At 46.5% G+C, this 16,806-nt stretch overlaps 8 protein-coding genes across 8 annotated transcripts; 4 read left to right on the top strand and 4 right to left on the bottom strand.

Moving 5' to 3' along the window:
* Positions 1-185: 185 nt before the first annotated feature.
* On the bottom strand, positions 186-1,187 carry ATEG_03592 (uncharacterized protein; the record flags this gene model as incomplete). The annotated part of the gene is made up of 1 exon (XM_001212770.1): positions 186-1,187. The coding sequence occupies one exon, from the start codon at positions 1,185-1,187 to the stop codon at positions 186-188; it is 1,002 nt and encodes a 333-aa protein (XP_001212770.1).
* A 1,444-nt stretch (positions 1,188-2,631) lies between these two features.
* On the top strand, positions 2,632-3,025 carry ATEG_03591 (uncharacterized protein; the record flags this gene model as incomplete). Its single annotated transcript, XM_001212769.1, has 2 exons — positions 2,632-2,849; positions 2,893-3,025. 2 exons carry the CDS (start codon positions 2,632-2,634, stop codon positions 3,023-3,025), a joined length of 351 nt encoding a protein of 116 aa, XP_001212769.1.
* Positions 3,026-4,641: 1,616 nt separating this feature from the next.
* Positions 4,642-5,198, bottom strand: ATEG_03590 (uncharacterized protein; the record flags this gene model as incomplete). Its single annotated transcript, XM_001212768.1, has 3 exons — positions 4,642-4,683; positions 4,800-4,867; positions 4,967-5,198. The coding sequence occupies 3 exons, from the start codon at positions 5,196-5,198 to the stop codon at positions 4,642-4,644; spliced, it is 342 nt and encodes a 113-aa protein (XP_001212768.1).
* A 773-nt stretch (positions 5,199-5,971) lies between these two features.
* Positions 5,972-7,358, top strand: ATEG_03589 (uncharacterized protein; the record flags this gene model as incomplete). Its single annotated transcript, XM_001212767.1, has 3 exons — positions 5,972-6,227; positions 6,398-7,033; positions 7,084-7,358. The coding sequence occupies 3 exons, from the start codon at positions 5,972-5,974 to the stop codon at positions 7,356-7,358; spliced, it is 1,167 nt and encodes a 388-aa protein (XP_001212767.1).
* Positions 7,359-10,833: 3,475 nt separating this feature from the next.
* Positions 10,834-11,871, top strand: ATEG_03588 (ankyrin repeat domain-containing protein; the record flags this gene model as incomplete). The annotated part of the gene is made up of 1 exon (XM_001212766.1): positions 10,834-11,871. The coding sequence occupies one exon, from the start codon at positions 10,834-10,836 to the stop codon at positions 11,869-11,871; it is 1,038 nt and encodes a 345-aa protein (XP_001212766.1).
* A 436-nt stretch (positions 11,872-12,307) lies between these two features.
* ATEG_03587 (uncharacterized protein) lies at positions 12,308-12,692 on the bottom strand (the record flags this gene model as incomplete). Its single annotated transcript, XM_001212765.1, has 2 exons — positions 12,308-12,341; positions 12,400-12,692. 2 exons carry the CDS (start codon positions 12,690-12,692, stop codon positions 12,308-12,310), a joined length of 327 nt encoding a protein of 108 aa, XP_001212765.1.
* An 860-nt stretch (positions 12,693-13,552) lies between these two features.
* ATEG_03586 (uncharacterized protein) lies at positions 13,553-14,669 on the bottom strand (the record flags this gene model as incomplete). Its single annotated transcript, XM_001212764.1, has 9 exons — positions 13,553-13,757; positions 13,797-13,811; positions 13,916-13,930; positions 14,042-14,056; positions 14,161-14,175; positions 14,278-14,292; positions 14,400-14,414; positions 14,526-14,540; positions 14,659-14,669. 9 exons carry the CDS (start codon positions 14,667-14,669, stop codon positions 13,553-13,555), a joined length of 321 nt encoding a protein of 106 aa, XP_001212764.1.
* A 1,279-nt stretch (positions 14,670-15,948) lies between these two features.
* ATEG_03585 (uncharacterized protein) lies at positions 15,949-16,455 on the top strand (the record flags this gene model as incomplete). Its single annotated transcript, XM_001212763.1, has 2 exons — positions 15,949-16,095; positions 16,225-16,455. The coding sequence occupies 2 exons, from the start codon at positions 15,949-15,951 to the stop codon at positions 16,453-16,455; spliced, it is 378 nt and encodes a 125-aa protein (XP_001212763.1).
* Positions 16,456-16,806: the final 351 nt, after the last annotated feature.

Raw genomic sequence — 16,806 nt, 5'->3', positions numbered from 1 at the left:
GAGGGAAGACCTCCGCACCGCAGGTGATCGACACAGAGCATCTCGAAAGCATGGTCACCTTCTACGAGCAGAACTTATTGTACCTTATTGCAAAAGACACTGTGTTGAAGGTTAGTTGGACTAGTGAGACGAAGGTCGCTGCTTTTAGCAGGCGATGAAAGAGATATCAGAGTGCGGGATTATAATTACAGCCCTATGGATATGGCGTGTCGCTCAATCTGGCCGTGGATTTCCTGCTCCAGGCACCGCAGTCTTCGTGCTTCATCTGCGGCAGAATCCGAGTTGAACCCGTTCCAGACCTCAAAGCAAAGATCCTCCCAGTAAAGCTCCCACAGTATTTCCATTTCGGACGTCAAGGCATTGGTCAGCTCTGCATGGGTAATCCGATGCTCGGTGAAGATGCTGTCTGCAAGCCACAAATCAAAAAGGGCTTCGTCGATACCCCGTGATATCCAGTAAATGTGTTCGAGGTCGATGTCGACGGGTTCAGCTTCGCTCCTTTTCCATATCACGTTCTGTCTGTCGTTGTCGACAAAGATACCTGTGGGACAATCCGTCAAAAAACTATGTGCGATTTCTTCCACAGGAGCTCTAGCACCAAAGCACCGCGCCATCCGACCTAGTTCTCTTCCAACCGAATATCCGTCCGCCGGAGGTTCCACAATCATATTGATCATCAAGTCTCGGAATTCTCGAAGGCTGGGCAAGCGATCGTCTTGGAGAAAGGCATCCAGATCCAGCCCGCGGTTCGAAAGTGTCTCGACCGAAACCACGTGCTCCACATATTGGTGTTCGATTTCCCATTCAAATATGTACTCGTGCATGAATTTGTCTCCATCATCAGGATGATACCCCAGCTGAAGGGCAAGGTCTCTAGCATGATGGCAGGGTAACGTGCCGTCTTCCCCCACTGGGACCGAGATAATTGCGATCCAAATGCTATCTTGTCGGTCGTCCGAGTGGTAGTATTTCATAAAAGCGCGATGAAGGGCTTCGATGGGGCGGTCAGTGGCGGAGACCAGGGCCGTGGGTTTCTTCTGGTAAAAGATGCTATGTTGCCGAAAATTGGATAGAAGCTCCGATTTTGAGAGTGGGGTACCAGTATGGTTCAAACCGCATATCAACGCTCCTGCGCTGCTCTTCGAGAAACAGCGACATAAGTTCTTCCGAGAGGGCCTGTAAGTCATATCTGCAAGGGAAGTGTTACAGGACGATGTAGAGCACAAAGACAAAAGTGAGTATCTGCCGGAACTGTCAACGCAAGCTCCTTGGTCTATGTCTCTGACCCTAGGGCAGTTCTTAACAACGCGAAGGGGGAGTCTGACAGGTAAGGCGTTCTGGCGTGAAACGTCGGATGTTGCGCGGGTCTGTTGGAGGAAACAGCACATGTGGACCATTCCGCTAACCGGAACAAGACTACTTCGCACGGTCTATCAACAGGCTGAACCATATACAAGTATACATATTTACTAAAGAAAGTTTACTCCGTTATCCAAGAAAATTTATTCTCTAAGTTACCGTGCTAGATAAAGCTGAAGCCTTCCAATAAGCAAATATAAGAAAGACGATCGAAGTTATTGAACTACCAGATTTAGGGGAGGAAGGTAGCTAGATAACCGTCAAGCGATGGAGACATATACACATCTCTCCCCTGTTCAGGAGGCGGAGTACATCTTTTCGCCTTACGATTTTAGGAATCCTTCAGAGCTTAAAGTAGAGGATCACGAATGTTGCGAGAGACACTATGAAGATGCAGAGATTGTTTGGTTAATTGTATTATATATATCTACCACAGCATATAGCAGGATACAGGACCGCGCTGGTAGATACAGCCTCTGTGTGTGTGTGTATGTGTATTCATACGCTGACCCCTCACCGACATCGGCGATATGCAGGACCTCCCTCCCCTATCTCACTATATATTTCTTATATACATTGAACGATTACTTTCCTGACGAACTTGGAGCCTCGATCGAGGCCTGTGTTGGCCTAGTCCCCTACGGTTCTGTTTTGCGGCCCCCGTGGCGCGTGACTTCGAAATCCCTGAGACGCTTCTGCGAAGTCCAGTACAGCCCCGAGTGTGCTGCTGTCTTGTTCAGCATCTTGTACCTTCCCTTTCTTACCTTGTTGTCCTCCAAGCATGCTCGAAATGTTGCTGAATGCGCCTCCAATCTTCCTCCGTAATTCGATAGATACAGCCTTTCTCGAAATCGGCTTGACCAACAAACATTTATTTATCAGATCTGGAACCCACTGCCAAATCATTAGCGTATTATTTCTATTGGGGTGCCCGCGTAGAACACGGGGCCGGTGCCGGCTGCATGACCCGCCATTAACCGGTTCAGACGTGAGATGGGTCGAGCAGCAGCCACAGCGACTAGGGCAGGAGTCCATGTCGGGACGTGGTAGATGCAGTGTGACAAAGTCCAAGACGACGTAGTCCATGAAAGTAATGGGGTTGAAAACAATGGTACCAGCGACTGTTCTGACAGGGGCGATGGCTGGAATACTTTTTCTCCGTGCCTCTCTACACGCGCGGTGGGAGGACTATGGGCTAACGTGACGCAACACTTTGCCCGGAAAACGGGCTTAGGCAGAACTCTCATCCACACTCGTGTATGACCTTCCGTCATGGTCCGAGCCGTCCAATTTTCGGAGGAATGGGCTACGAGCATTACACCGGGTATTGCCAGCCAGAGTCAAACTATAGCTGAAAAATGTTACCATACCAAAGTTACTACGCCTATCTATAGCTGGAAGGCGGAATGTCTTCCTTACAATTTCTCCAATAGCACCTGTTTGCAAAGACTCCATATTATCGCCCACAAGGCTACTGCGCTGTTAAGTATGTATGAGCTATCATACCGTGATACCATCTAATCGAAGTGGCAGTCACAAGAGCAATGTGTATGTCCCATCCAAGCACTGTCTGTGGAGGCATCTTTGCATTTTGTGTGTTGTTGTCCTGGTCCATACATACCAAATTGGCCGCTGTGGTGTCAAGACCGAGAAGGAGCAGAGATAGCGGTGCAAGCAGCACCGAACGGATACATAACTAGGGATTTTTTTTTTCAGGCTACTTCGCCCGGTTCTGCATCATTCTGGTGGTTGAGCCTCAATGCCAACGTCTGAGGTCAGAAATAAAGAAAAGCATGTATCGACGCAATACAGCTCCGAGATCGTTCCGTGTGCTGCTGGAAGATATATGTACTGTCACAATTTGGTGACCCGGACTCCTTTCACTTCCCCTGATTCTCGATATAACGCTGTCCCGTTCAACTTTCATGTGTTGGCGTATGAAGCTGCGGGAAGGGAGCAAAGAGAGAGCATGGGCTTCTGTTTAGTATTTAAACTCCAAATATAACCTAAGGGGGCGGTCAAAGGGGAATCCTACATACTATGCAAGGAAAATCGTAGGCATTGGCATTGAGTGCCACTAACACATGTATTTTGACGATCGCCAAAGACACGACCGCCCTTGCATCCTAAGACGCCGATGAGAACATCCAATATGCGTTATTGTCCTGCATATTAAACGGTCGACATTAATACGAAGAGCGGCGTATAATAATGATAGCGTTAAAGAATTATAAATCAAGTTCATGGGCGCAAATTGGGCACACAATGCTCTATTTCATCCTCGAAGGCAGCGTACGTTTCTGCCATTGGAACATCCCAGTGATATAGATATGAAACCACAACACCAACCCATATGCGATCGAGAATCAGCTTTTCAGAACGCTAGCAAATATCCACGTGTCTTCCGTCGATTAACATTGATGGTGTGTCAGCCAGTTCCTCCCACGCTGCGGGAAGAAACGATAACAAATAGCTTGACACTATTATGGTCTGGCTTCGCCGCGTTACTCATCGAAAGACCAGTCGAGCGAGCTGAGCAGCCGGGCAAGAATGAGTTGGCTTAGTCATCGCTGGCTCCCATAAATGTTGAACGAACATACATAGCCGTCGTAGAGGGACTCGAGATTTTCCGACACTACTGTACCAGTCCGGACTTAAAATAGAATTCGGGCTAGCGAGTTTCTGTGTTTAGGCATTATACCAACCTCTCACAAATACCCCCCGTATGAGCGTCGTTGAACATTGACGGCGTTTCCGATATGCGGTCAATGACAGCACCGTACGATGCACGATACCTTCCAAACTTGGCATAGCTCATTTGCTTGGGTTATTGGAAGGACAGTGAGCAGGTGAGCATTCGATTACTCCGGATAGACATCGAATGTAAGGGGACGATGCCCGGGCAAATCTCATGCATGATACGAGACCATCGTCGGGCATGACGAGATGTGCAGTCACGTTTGATGAGGACTCACCAGGAGTGGCGAAAATTAGTACAACATACCCACTATAGCTGCTCCTGTCTTAGGAAGAGATGTACTGTAGAGATCTGTCGATATTTCGTAACTAACCTCAGGCTGAGCTTGTAGGTGAGAATGAGGTACAGGTGGGCTTCGGATGGCTAGAACTGGATAGCCGAATACCCGAGCTAAGCAACGATGTGCTGCATTCCGCTATTCATAGTAGGAATGAATGGCTACAGTCAAGATATATTGGGCCAAATCATATCAACTCATGGACACAGACAGTCTTGCTACGGAGATGAATCCAAAGCTATTCGTTTTAAGCCTCAGCCTGTTTCCAGACATAGTCGAGCGCGGCTTCCTGAACATAGTAAGACATCAGGCCCTTTAAGTGTACGGTGTCTAAGGATTCCCAAGACAGGCGTGACTTGTCAGCAGAACCAGTATCTCGGCGTTCGAAGACGTGAGATTATATACCCGATCGAGTTTCTTCAGAACAACCCCTTCGTCCGTGAATTTGAGCATGGTTGTTTCGTTGTTGCTGCCTGGACGGCTTCAGCTATATACCTATGTCATGAAGTACGCTACATACGTTAAGCACCATCCAAGTTACTAACACGATCAAAGCGTCCCGAGCCAGTTACCATAGCCTCGCAAGAAATAGGAAGAATAGCCCTTGAGGGTACCAAGGTGTGCTGGACCAGAGTCTTCAAAGCGGATGTCAAGACGACCCAAGGCATCACTGTACGCCTTCAGAGGCCTGGATAGCGAAATGAGGAGGTTGGTAAGCACCAGGCTTAGGCGACTGAAAGGAGATTGGAGGGCCAACGTCGATTGATAATGCAAGACTAAGCTAGAATACTCTTTGCCGGACATCTCGGAGACTGAAATCTGTATTCAAGTTCGTTAGGACGAAAAACTATGGTTATAATTGGACCCATCGGACGTGTTATAATCTATCTCTGCCATTTAGATGTGGGTGTTATTTTCATTAACCGGTGAGGTAGCCTAGCCTTGGAGGTACACCGAAACGATTGGAAGGATGAAATATGCTAGGGAAGATGGAATGTATACTCCTGCACGTTGTCGGTTATGTATTTGGGCAACTTTTGCACAATTCATGCCCGGTCGTTAGTTGACGTGCTAAGACCCTGCTGCGCAAGACGGTGGGCCCCGGGTTTTGCCTCTATTGGCTTGACAATGAAATGGCTAGAGTCGTCTCGTCCAGTGGTCAACACCAAGGTTACTGAGGCCTTATTACAGTAGTCCATGTCCCGTACAACGAATGGCAATTTCGAACCTCAAGTTACTTCTTTGCGAGGCCATTATTTGACGCCGTCAGCCAAAATGAGAGTCTGTTCGGCCACTATGGTGCTGTTAAGCGCGGCGTCGTGGTGTCCTATCAGCGACTCTAAATGTGTAGGTTATCCGCAGAGCAGACCGAGTGTCCTATTAACCAAAGCAGTGCACGGCACTCTATAATACTGCCGAACTCTCGTCTCGCCTCCTTCTCCCTTCTTCGAGTGAATATTTAGCATCTGCGCACTCCCATTATGCGACCAATGCACCGCTGTATCCGTCTTGCATCTTGAGGCCTCAGTCAGCCCGTCAAGTCGCACAAGCCGTCTCCGTCCTCAGCCAGGTGGACGATGGATCTCAGCGCTGCCAATTTGCTGTACGCAGCGGCGGCCATACTCCTTGGGCCGGCGCAGCTAGCAGCCAAGGGGGTGGTCATGATTGATCTGTCCATGATGAACTCCACCGTGTTCAATGCTCAGAGCGCGATAGCATCAATTGAAGCGGGCGCAAGGTGGTCTTCAGTTTATCACACCCTAAAACAATACGGAGTTGCCGTGACCGGAGGCCGAGCAGATTCTGTGGGCGTGGGAGGGTTAGTTATAGGTGGTACGCATAATCTTCCCAGCAATGTATGAAGCGGTGCTGATGAGCACTAGGTGGATTGTCCTTCTTCACGGCTCAGCATGGTTTCGTCTGTGATAATGTGCAGAGTTTCGAGGTATGAAGCCCATGGCAACCTCATCTACAATCGCTAACTCCTGAAGAGGTGGTCCTAGCTAATGGGACTCTTGTTGTTGCGAATAGTACCACACATAGCCGTCTCTTTCGAGCGCTGAAAGGAGGATCCAATAACTTCGGGATAGTTACGAAGATCGATATGACCACCTTCCCACAGGGAGATCTCTGGGGCGGCATCGTCCGTCACCACATTTCCTCCATACCCCTGCAGATCAGTGCTCTGGTAAACTTCACTAACCGACTCGTTGACGATCCGCTTGCCTCTGTTGTCGGTATATGGCAGTATTCGTCGGATATAGAAAGGCTGGAAGCAGCTACTGGAATCCAGTATGCGCAGCCAGTTGAAGAACCACCGATTTTCCATGAAACCGGCCGCATTGGTGAATCGAATACGACTCGCGTTGCTGACATACAAGATCTCATGATGGAGACGGCTCCACCGTCAGGACGAAGGGTGTTGCTGCTGACCTTGACTTTCAAAAATGATGCACGCGTTGTGCATAAAATATTGGAAGAGCAAGGGGAGGTGATAGAAAACGCAAAGGCACACGTCAGGGGGGATTCATGGAACGTCGTTAGCTTTCTGCAGCCATTTCCTGCATTCTTTGGCAATCTCAGCACTAAAAACTTGGGGAACGTTCTTGGCCTAGAAAACATGGGCAATAATCATCTTTGTAAGTCGGCGGAGCAAATATCTTTGGTTTGGCCGAACTAACCAGCACAGTATATCTGCTGTTCGTTTCATGGGGCAGCAAACGGGACGATAGCCTATTCCACGAACAGGGCCACAGGCTTATCGAGCGTATTAGAGGCTTCTCTCATGAAATCGGTGCAGAAAATGATTTTATATACTTGAATTATGCAGGAAAGGCCCAAAATCCATTACGAAGCTACGGCGAGCACAACCTGCGCGAGATACTGAGAGTGGCAAATGAGTACGACCCGGACGGTGTCTTCCAAATCCAAGCTCCTGGCGGCTTCAAGGCACACATGGCCTGAGACTTGGCATACGTCTTTCCCTCTTTCATCTGTGGATATTTACGTTGCACAAGTAATCAACCAATGACCAAAAATCGAGACAAACATCTTTTTCGTGTCAGAATCAACACGTCCGCATTTCAAAAAGCTGCAACTAAAATGCCTTCGTTGTGCTAGATATGCGTTCGTCGCATATACGATGCAAATCTAGTAGGAGAGACTAACCGAACAGAACATGTGGAGTTGAACATTGTCACTGTTCATGATCCGTTCACACTCCACATTATTATAGCACAATACCCAGGTCCGGTGTCTCCACAGCAATGATTTGGTAGACCTTGACCGAAATCCCTTCGTGATGAAGGCTATTTGGTCCTCCTCGGATATACCGTCACAGCACTCTCCGCATAGAGTGTATATATGAATTCGACGCTTCCTCGGTAAGAATCGAGAGACAAGAACCTCTAGGGTAGTGCCAGGGCCATATGGTACAAATGAACAGGTCCATTTTCTGGAGACGCATCGGCCACAGTCGAGACACTCCCAAGAGATAGAACCTGTCATGCTGAAGCGAGTCAATACATATTCTCATTCAAGTTGGCCAGTATAGTAGAGGCCGCAACGTACTTCGTGGTTCCCTTGTAAGACGATTCAACCGCTGGAGACAGGGGATTCAGTGAAAGAAGGCTTGGGTCGTATGGAGTCACAAGGTCTTTGGGAGAGTTCAGGTTAAAATAGTTAAGGGCTACACGACTGACAGAATACCTGTATACTGCTGTGAAATAGCAGAGCCCTATGAACATTGAGCGATACCTGGTGGCTTGAGCGAATATAAAGTGATGGGCTGATATATATTACGCTACATCCCCTATCTGCTCATTTAATGGCTATGGGATTATAAGCTGGCCATCTATCGGTGAACTGGAGCTGCTCACCGCTCTATCCTGGGCATAAAGTATTTTTGGGGGGGAAGGAGCTGTCCTGCGTATCGGGCATCCAGGGAGTGAGATGCATATTCGATAACAGACCGCAGATAAATTTAGACTGGGGGGATCCTAATATTCACGACTATGCAGTGCGGATTGCGGGCTGGTCAGTTGCTGCGGCTGTCCCAGCGCGGAAGCGTGTCGATGTGAAAACGTGAACGAACCGACTTGACTAAAACTGGGAAGCGTATGCCAATGGTGGGGACGATAGTTTTTCGTGTTTACAATAGTTTGCTGGGGATCGTAAACTGCACGCCCGCTACTCCGTGGTCCTAGTTGAGCAGAGCTATTGGAAAAACCCGGGCAAGAGCAAAATAGAAGCAGGCAGGCTTGACACTCGATTATAATGCCCCGCTTACCTCATCTTCAGGAACATAGGCACAAGATGGAAGATGGGGACACCACGATTCCTGTTCGGCTAAGGATATGTAGTTGGAGATGCGAGAGTATCAACCGGACATCTTCAATAATCTCGCGTCGCTTTCATTTTCCTGCCGTCTATAAGTACGGTCGTCTCTCTTATTGGCAGAATTTTTCTACTCATAAGTTCCAACTACAATAACCAGGAAATCGATAGAACAGGGGCGTATCGCGAGAATAGCCACCACAACATATACCTGTTTGATTATTATCGACGACCACGACCATAGCATTGTACAGACAAGAACAGGCATCAGGAAAGCATCAAACTCGAGTAGACGGTAAAAGTACCCATTGTCAGCTCAGTATTAGTTGCCTTCGACTGCAAGCATAGATTTTGAGCGATGCAATATTATGCCACCGGTGTTAGTTTGAAGGAATATGACTCCAGTGAAGCGAGAGCTAGTTAATGGTCTAGAGCGCGATGGGAATTGTTACTGGACGCTTTTCCTCGGAGAAGTTATACAACTGGCCGACGCCCTCTGCTAAGAGTGGACAGAGGTGGATCGGCGGGGAAAGTGGAATGACGGCCAGGCCATTCCGGCTCATGTAGAGTTCCATGCACAAAATTCCAGCTTGGACGTCCCTATCCGTAAAGGGGAAGGCTGATCGCAAATCATGGGCTCCACCACCCGAGATATTTCTCATCCATAGACGCCTTCGCTGTTTCCCTACAACGCGTCCACATCCCCGGTCTTTTTCGGAGAACACTATACTGAGTATCTTCTATATACAGTAGCAGTAATCCAGATACGCCCGCATTCCAGAAGGATAGACAAAGGATGCACCGTTTAGATGGCATGAGACACTGGGGCTAAGTCAAAGTGCAACTCCAGCTTGCCCGAACAATTGCCAATGTCACGGCTATTTAGTAATCCGACCAGTCTACCAGGGTATTTGGAACGATTTAATGTACTATCCACACGATATAATTTGAGTACTGGATATCGTGTTCGGCTGGGTGCGACAGATGCTGCCAGTAGAAAAGGGCCGCACTGAAGTAGAACCCAGTTCGGTGACCAGAGCAGAGAACACCCGTTTTTGAAGTTATTAGACAAGATGGCTGGATATTTTCTCTCTAACATCTAAGTATTCATCCCAATGACCTATTGCCACGACGCTGCCTTCTCCTTGTCCTTCTCCTTGTGGGAGGGTTTTGAATGAGCATGTTGAAGCATTCACGCCATTGTCCGGACAATAATCATGTCTGTTCTTCCATATCGGTCTCATATATTCCAAAGATATAGCCAGAATACGGGGTATGTACATTATTGCGGTTCATTTGTGCTCGCCTTTTTCCCTATCATTCTTGATTTCACCACATGGACAGTTCCTCCTAGGCATACATACCGTGTCATCACCTACAAATGCCCCTAACCTTCGGTCAATTTCCTTCACTCGGGGTGTCACGGCAGAGCCGCTAATGATAGGTTGCTGCATCTTCTGCCACCCTTAACCATCAGAGAACCCAATCGGTAAATGTAGAAATAGCCTCACGAAGCAGGGGGAGGCCCATTAAGAAAAGGAGACATTGCCCGGCTTGATATAACCTATACTGACTCAATCGAGTAGAGCTCAATACTATATACATGGCCTTCTGGAAGAGCCAAATGTCAGTGGTCAGTGCGACGAATACTACAGAATAAAAAAAGAACCCGGTAACTTGCTGGTAAACCCTCACATTTTTCAGGTAGGGCCGCGTCCTTTGGGCCCGTACTTCGCATATGCCACAGATCAAGGACATCAACCGATGGCCATCAGGTCTAATGCCACACAGATCACACCAAACCTACCTGTCATCTCCATGCTTTCCTGACAATTCTGTTAATATTGATCTTGTCTCAAATAAAGCATGGGCCGGTATCTCTTTACCGTATGTTACGGTAGTTCTCCAGTTCCGATGACTGGGGTGCGAGCACATTAGGCTTTGTGGATCATAGTTAACTACTTGCGGCTCCGTGAACTCTTAAAGCCGAACTATGCTCCTCAAGCAGCAACGTTACCAATGGTCCACCTTGCTGCAGCTGTCTCGCCGCCCGACTATCTGTCAATACATCATCAGCTACAATCCTTGTACCTATCTTGTATCCATGTCTTTTTCCGATCTTCCGCCCGAAATTGTGCTCCAGATGGCCTCTACTCTTGACAGTGTAGGGGACATATGTTCCCTGATGAGCGTGAACAAGGGCCTTTACCGACTGTTGAAAACGTATCTATATCAGTACAGCGTGGACCACGAGAACAGCGCGGGGCTTATCCGAGCAGCGGGGAAGGGGAGTTTATCTGCAATATGTTGTTTTCTCAGCCTACCGCGAGTGAACGTGCATGTCCGAAACGATGCTGGACAGACGATACTCCACCTCGCAGCGCAGCAACGTGACGGATTCTACATTATGATGATCCTTTTGCGGTATAATGGCATGGATGTTAATGCAACTGACTCCATGGGACGGACCCCGTTGTCTTATGCAGCATCGAACGATGACTGTCGTCCGCTTAGCATCCTGCTGCGGCGCGACGATATTGATGTTAATATGACCGATGCTCGAGGCAGAACACCGTTTTCCTATGCGGTCGATAGGGGACATAAAGAGGCAGTACAGAAGCTTCTCGACGACACACGGCTAGATCCTAATCGAACTTCCGACGATCTCTCGCCCTTGGCGATTGCAGCAGGTAGCGGTTCGATGGAGGTACTGGAAATGCTCTTAAGTGACCAGCGCGTGGCTCTCAACAACCAAATACACGGGTCTATAGATCCATTAATCTGGGCATTATTCCTAAAACATGAGCGAGGCAGTCTTCGACTTCTATGTGCACCTAACCTCAACGTCAACTGCTGTTGGCATACTATAAGTGCACTGATGTGGGGTATCTTATTAAGGCAAACGGCAGTTGCGGTTCGAATTCTGGAAAAGGATCAACTTGATGTGAATCACCAAGATAATGCTGGCCGCACGGCATTAATGCTCGCTATACAAATGGAGAACGACGAAGTATCCATGACCTTGCTGGATAGAAAAGATATTGACCTCACCCTTGAGGACGAGAGGGGAGAGAGCGCAGTGGACTATGCACTGAAGTCAGGTAACTCAAAGATGTTGGGAGAGATCAGAACACGGTTATGAATTAAGGTCTCTTGAATGTGGCCAGGAGTCCACTATGTACTCTACTTTATGCTCCGGTAGCTGCCTGAGGCTTCATATGCAAACTAGCGATCTATATCTCTATTGTCGCTCGCCACCTTCTCTTACCTCAACTAGACGGGAACGGAGAGCCTTTGTGTCATATTTTGGAGAAGAGGCGATTGTTTGATGGAGCGCAGTGGCCCGAATCCTAAACGAAAAGACATTTCCATAGGGCATGCTCCAATATTTTCACGCTCCATGGTTTACCCCTCAGTCAGTGCTCCCCATAGTTGTTCATGTCGGCTGCTGGTGAGGATAGAGTTTATTCACAGCCTGATTTATCTCTTTATTGAATCGCTGCTGTTCCTGCATACTGGATTCCAAGACCCTGCCAGCAACTGTCAATCCCTAACGTTCCAAAATTCACGGCAAGGAGTTAACTATGGGCATACCCGATCCTCTCTTTAAGCCTGTCAAATTCTTAGCTTCATTCTCCCCTGATCGCAGGCCCTACGCCGCTTTACTTACTCTTCTAAAAGACGACGGATGTCTAAGCTATCGATCTCCATACTGTCCGAATCATCATCCGAACCTTCGGCGGCTTCTCCATGTCTCCGCTGGTTGCCTTCCTCGACCGAGAAGTCCCAATCATCGCGAACTTCTCTGATATTGTCGTCTTGGATATGTTCGGAAACCCAAAAATCATCTCGTCGACAGGTGGTGTCAGGCGTGACACCTATCAGTCTAGAACGGAGCGCTTCAAGGCGACTCGGTTGAGATAGTTGCACATTGTGGTCGCGACAATCTGCATTGGGAGTCATTTGTGGGTTTGGGGAATGTGGAAATAATAAAGGAACGGTTTATGAAAATGCTAAGGGGGAGCTCCCAATATATAGTCCAGTGTCATCGAATAACCACTGTACCAGCGGCCTCTCCTGCAAGCAGCAGTGTGAGCCTTTTTCAGTACCCTCAAAAATGAAGTCGGGAGAATAAAACGGTCAACCTGGTTTTCCGGGGTAAGAGGTATATTGGCTAGCGGCCAAACAACAGTTGAGTAGGTAACATGCTTGATCACGATGATAACCCTAGCTTCGTTTCCCGTTCTACATAAAATGAGCCTATCTACTTCCGTACCCTGCCAAGTCAGAAGTGAACATAGGAGGTTGAGTAGAGTTACAATACCGCATCGGAGGAGGGCGATGGAGTATGGTGTAGCTGCGGGAGATTTGAAGCGTTGGTGCATTCTAAAATGTTGAGATTGAGATAGCAATGACGATGCTGTCTGTGTTCTCTAAACAGTCCCACCACTTAGGCTTCATCTTGCACCTAAATATAGTAGGGCCCGGACCTCCCCCTAGGTCCGCATACTAAAAGGCTTCCGGCACTAAGCCTATTTTAGGGGAGGTCCGGTAGATAATAGGACCTCCCTAAAACTCTATAGTTTTTAGATCTTTTTTAATACTAAAAATTGCTAGATATTTCTAATTATCTAAATTTTATTATATAAAAATTTAACGCGATTTTATCTAGTAGTTTTAGAGATATAGAAAGGTCTAATTTCTTAAGGTAAGTTTTGTTAGGATACGCTAAGACTAAGGGAACAGATAGCTTATTCCTATTTAGGTCGACCCTAGGCCCTAGATAGGCTAGTCCCAATTAGGTAAGTTGCTGTCTGAGGTTTCTAGTAATCTAGATAGGTAGGTAGGTAGGGCCCTAGGTAGGTAGGCAGATAGATAGGCAGGTAGGTAGGCAGGTAGATAGACAGATAGGTAGGCAGGTAGGTAGGCAGGTAGATAGGCAGATAGGTAGGCAGATAGATAGGCAGGTAGATAGACAGATAGGTAAGCAGGTAAATAGGCAGATAGGTAGATAGGCTACTAGATAGGCTACTAGGTAGATAGGTAGACTTTTTAGTTTTCTCTTACTTTTTAGTAGGATTTCTATAGTAAAGTAAGCTCTAGATAAGATATATATATTAAGTAGGTAGGGCAGCAGATTAATAGAGCTCCTATCTAGATAGATAGACTTTTTAATTATCTCTTACCTTTTAGTAGGATTCCTATAGTAAAGTAAACTCTAGATAAAATATATATATTTAATAGATAGAGTAATAGATAGATAGAGATCTAGATAGACACCCTAGATAGTTAGACTTTTAGTTATCTCTTACCTTTTAGTAGGATTTCTATAGTAAAGTAAGCTCTAGATAAAATATATATATTAAGTAGGTAGAGCAGCAGGTTAATAGAGCTTCTATCTAGATAGATAGGCCTTTTAGTTATCTCTCACCTTTTAGTAGGATTCCTATAGTAAAGTAAGCTCTAGATAAAATATATATATAGTAGATAGATAGGCAGATAGGTAGAGCCTTTATCTAGATAAATAGATCCTTTAATTATCTCTTACTTTTTAATAGAATTTCTATAGTAAAGTAAGCTCTAAGTAAGAAATATATATTTAATAAATAAAATAGTAGATAGGGTAAGAGTTAGGGGCCTAAATAAATAAGCTTTTTACTTATCTCTTACTTTTTAGTAAAATTCCTATAGTAAAATAACCTCTAGGTAAGATATATATATTTAATAGATAAAATAGTAGATAGGTAGAGATCTAGGTAGACGCCCTAAATAGATAGACTTTTAGTTAACTCTCACTTTTTAATAGAATTCCTATAGCAAAATAAAATTTCAATAAGAAAAAGAATAGAATCTATCTATCTAAATACTAAATAATTCAAAAATCACCTAAATAACATAAATCATCTCTATATCTAGAACCCCCCATTACATCTCTAGCATTTTTTCAATTCGCCCTAGAGGTTCAAGCTCATTAAAACCCTACAGAGTACTAGGACATATTTTTATAAAATACCCTAGGTGTTCGATTAAAATACCAAATAAAAATTAAATAAAAAATAAAAAAATACAGACCTCCTAATTCTTTTCCTCTTTTAAAAATTTGCATATTTTAGTCGGTAAAAAACAACTAAAACAGCAGAAATCCCTAGAAAAGTTCAATTTTACACAGATTTTTTCAAATTTTTTTAGAAAATACCTTTTATTCGGGTATTGCTGACTACTATACTCTAGATAGTCATTTTTTAATATTTCTAATATAATTAGAATTCTTTAGACCCTAGGGTTTAATAGATTACTTACCATAGCACCGAATATAACAGGCAAAACACCGCTAGTTCCACCAGAGCTCTAAAACTTCTAGCAAGGCCGTATAAACTCTACTAACATTCTAATAGTAATAACTAGTTGCTTAGGCTACCTACTGATAGACTAGAGCGCGCTTTTCGTATAAATTATAGGGTATCTAGGTTAAGTTATAGGATTCAATAGCCTAGCCATTAAAAATACGGAGAATCGACCGTCTACAACATAGGGTTTTATTTAGATAGTCCCGAAATAAAGCTCTTTCCCTAAAATCCTGTTCTCTAGGGTTTTAATCACTAGGGCGAACTAAGCAGATCAAAAACCTTAATTTGCCTAGAGTTCGACTAGCTCTACCAGATTCCTACAGAAAATCGGTTAATCCATAAGCCCCTTACAGATAAATAACTAGGTTAATACTAAGGAAGTCGTAGCCAGCCCCAATCGCCCTAGTAACTAATAAAATTAGCCGTTTATTCTACAGAAATGTTTGAAACTTACTATTTTTCGTGTCTTTATTAAGGTCCGTATAAAAATACGCAGTTATTTAGTTATATTTCTAATACAGATTATTTACTAATTTCTTGCTCATATAGAAAACTAGGGTTTACAACAGATGCCCTACCCCAGAGGCCCCGGGGGACCGGACGTGCGGCGGGTCTAGGGTTCGCGGATTTTGTAGGGCGCTAGGGTTTGGGGTGGTCGGAGGGCGGATTTCGACTTGCCATCCGGTGCATATAGGCTTCCCGATCCATCAGCGCGCTGCAACTTCGCCCGTTTGCTGCGCGGCCATTCGTTTCCCCTCTATTCCATTTTGACCGCAATCGCCCTTGCGGTGCCGATCCCCCACGTATTAGACAAGCCGCTTCCGATCGTCCCGTGTTACTCGCAGGGGATCTTATGCCGCCGCGATCCCACGATGTGCCGCTATCTCGTGGCCAACATGAAGTCGATGCGGAAGCACTGGCAGACCGTCCACCAGTGGTCCCAGTACCCCGAGCGGGGGCGCGGCCCCCAGTCGCAGCAGGCCGCGCGGACGGCAGAGCTGCAGCGGTCATACGAGACCGTGTCGTACTAGCAGCTGTTCCCGTCGCGCGCGGGCTCGCACTACATCCACATCCGGTTCCCACACGGCCGGGCGCCGCCGCACCCCCGGCCCAGCCAGGCCTAGCAGGCGATCGACGCGGTGGTGCAGGCGTGGGAGCAGGCCGAGGCCGCGCGCACGGCGGCCCCTGTCGAGGCCACGCAGCTCCACGACGCGAACCCGTGGCTGCGCATGACGCGGTGGACGGAGTATCTCCAGGACATCCCGCCGGCCGGCCTGATCCATAATGCTCTAAAGGAGGGAGGGCTCCCTCCGACTTCTCTAGATGCCTATTGGCCCAGTCCAGCCCCACCTGCTGAGCTCCACGCACTATATCCCTAAATTGCCACACGTGCCTACGCGACGCGTTTATTAATCTAAATAAAAATACTGCGATGTAGGTTTTGTCGACTATATCTATTGCTAACTACCTTTTCGCGTGTCGTACTTTAATCTAACAGCATAGAGTATTTGAGTATTTTTACTACCTCCCTGAATATAAAATACTGATATACCGGCCTTACGGTCGTGCTATTCTAGCTGTGTATCTTTAGAGTTATCTTTAAGGCTATTACAAAGAATAGCTAGGCCTTAACTCCGCTACGGTAATATCCTAGCTTAAGCAACAGCTCTAAGAATATAAATTAGCCGATCTCTCTTAGAAGCAGGTTCTAATCCCACCCCCCTCTATCT

Source organism: Aspergillus terreus, genomic scaffold (assembly GCF_000149615.1).
Source record: "Aspergillus terreus NIH2624 scaffold_5 genomic scaffold, whole genome shotgun sequence".
Taxonomy (NCBI): Eukaryota; Fungi; Ascomycota; class Eurotiomycetes; order Eurotiales; family Aspergillaceae; genus Aspergillus; species Aspergillus terreus.
Note: the sequence above shows the minus strand (reverse complement) of the source record. Positions and strands in the feature narration are given on the sequence as shown.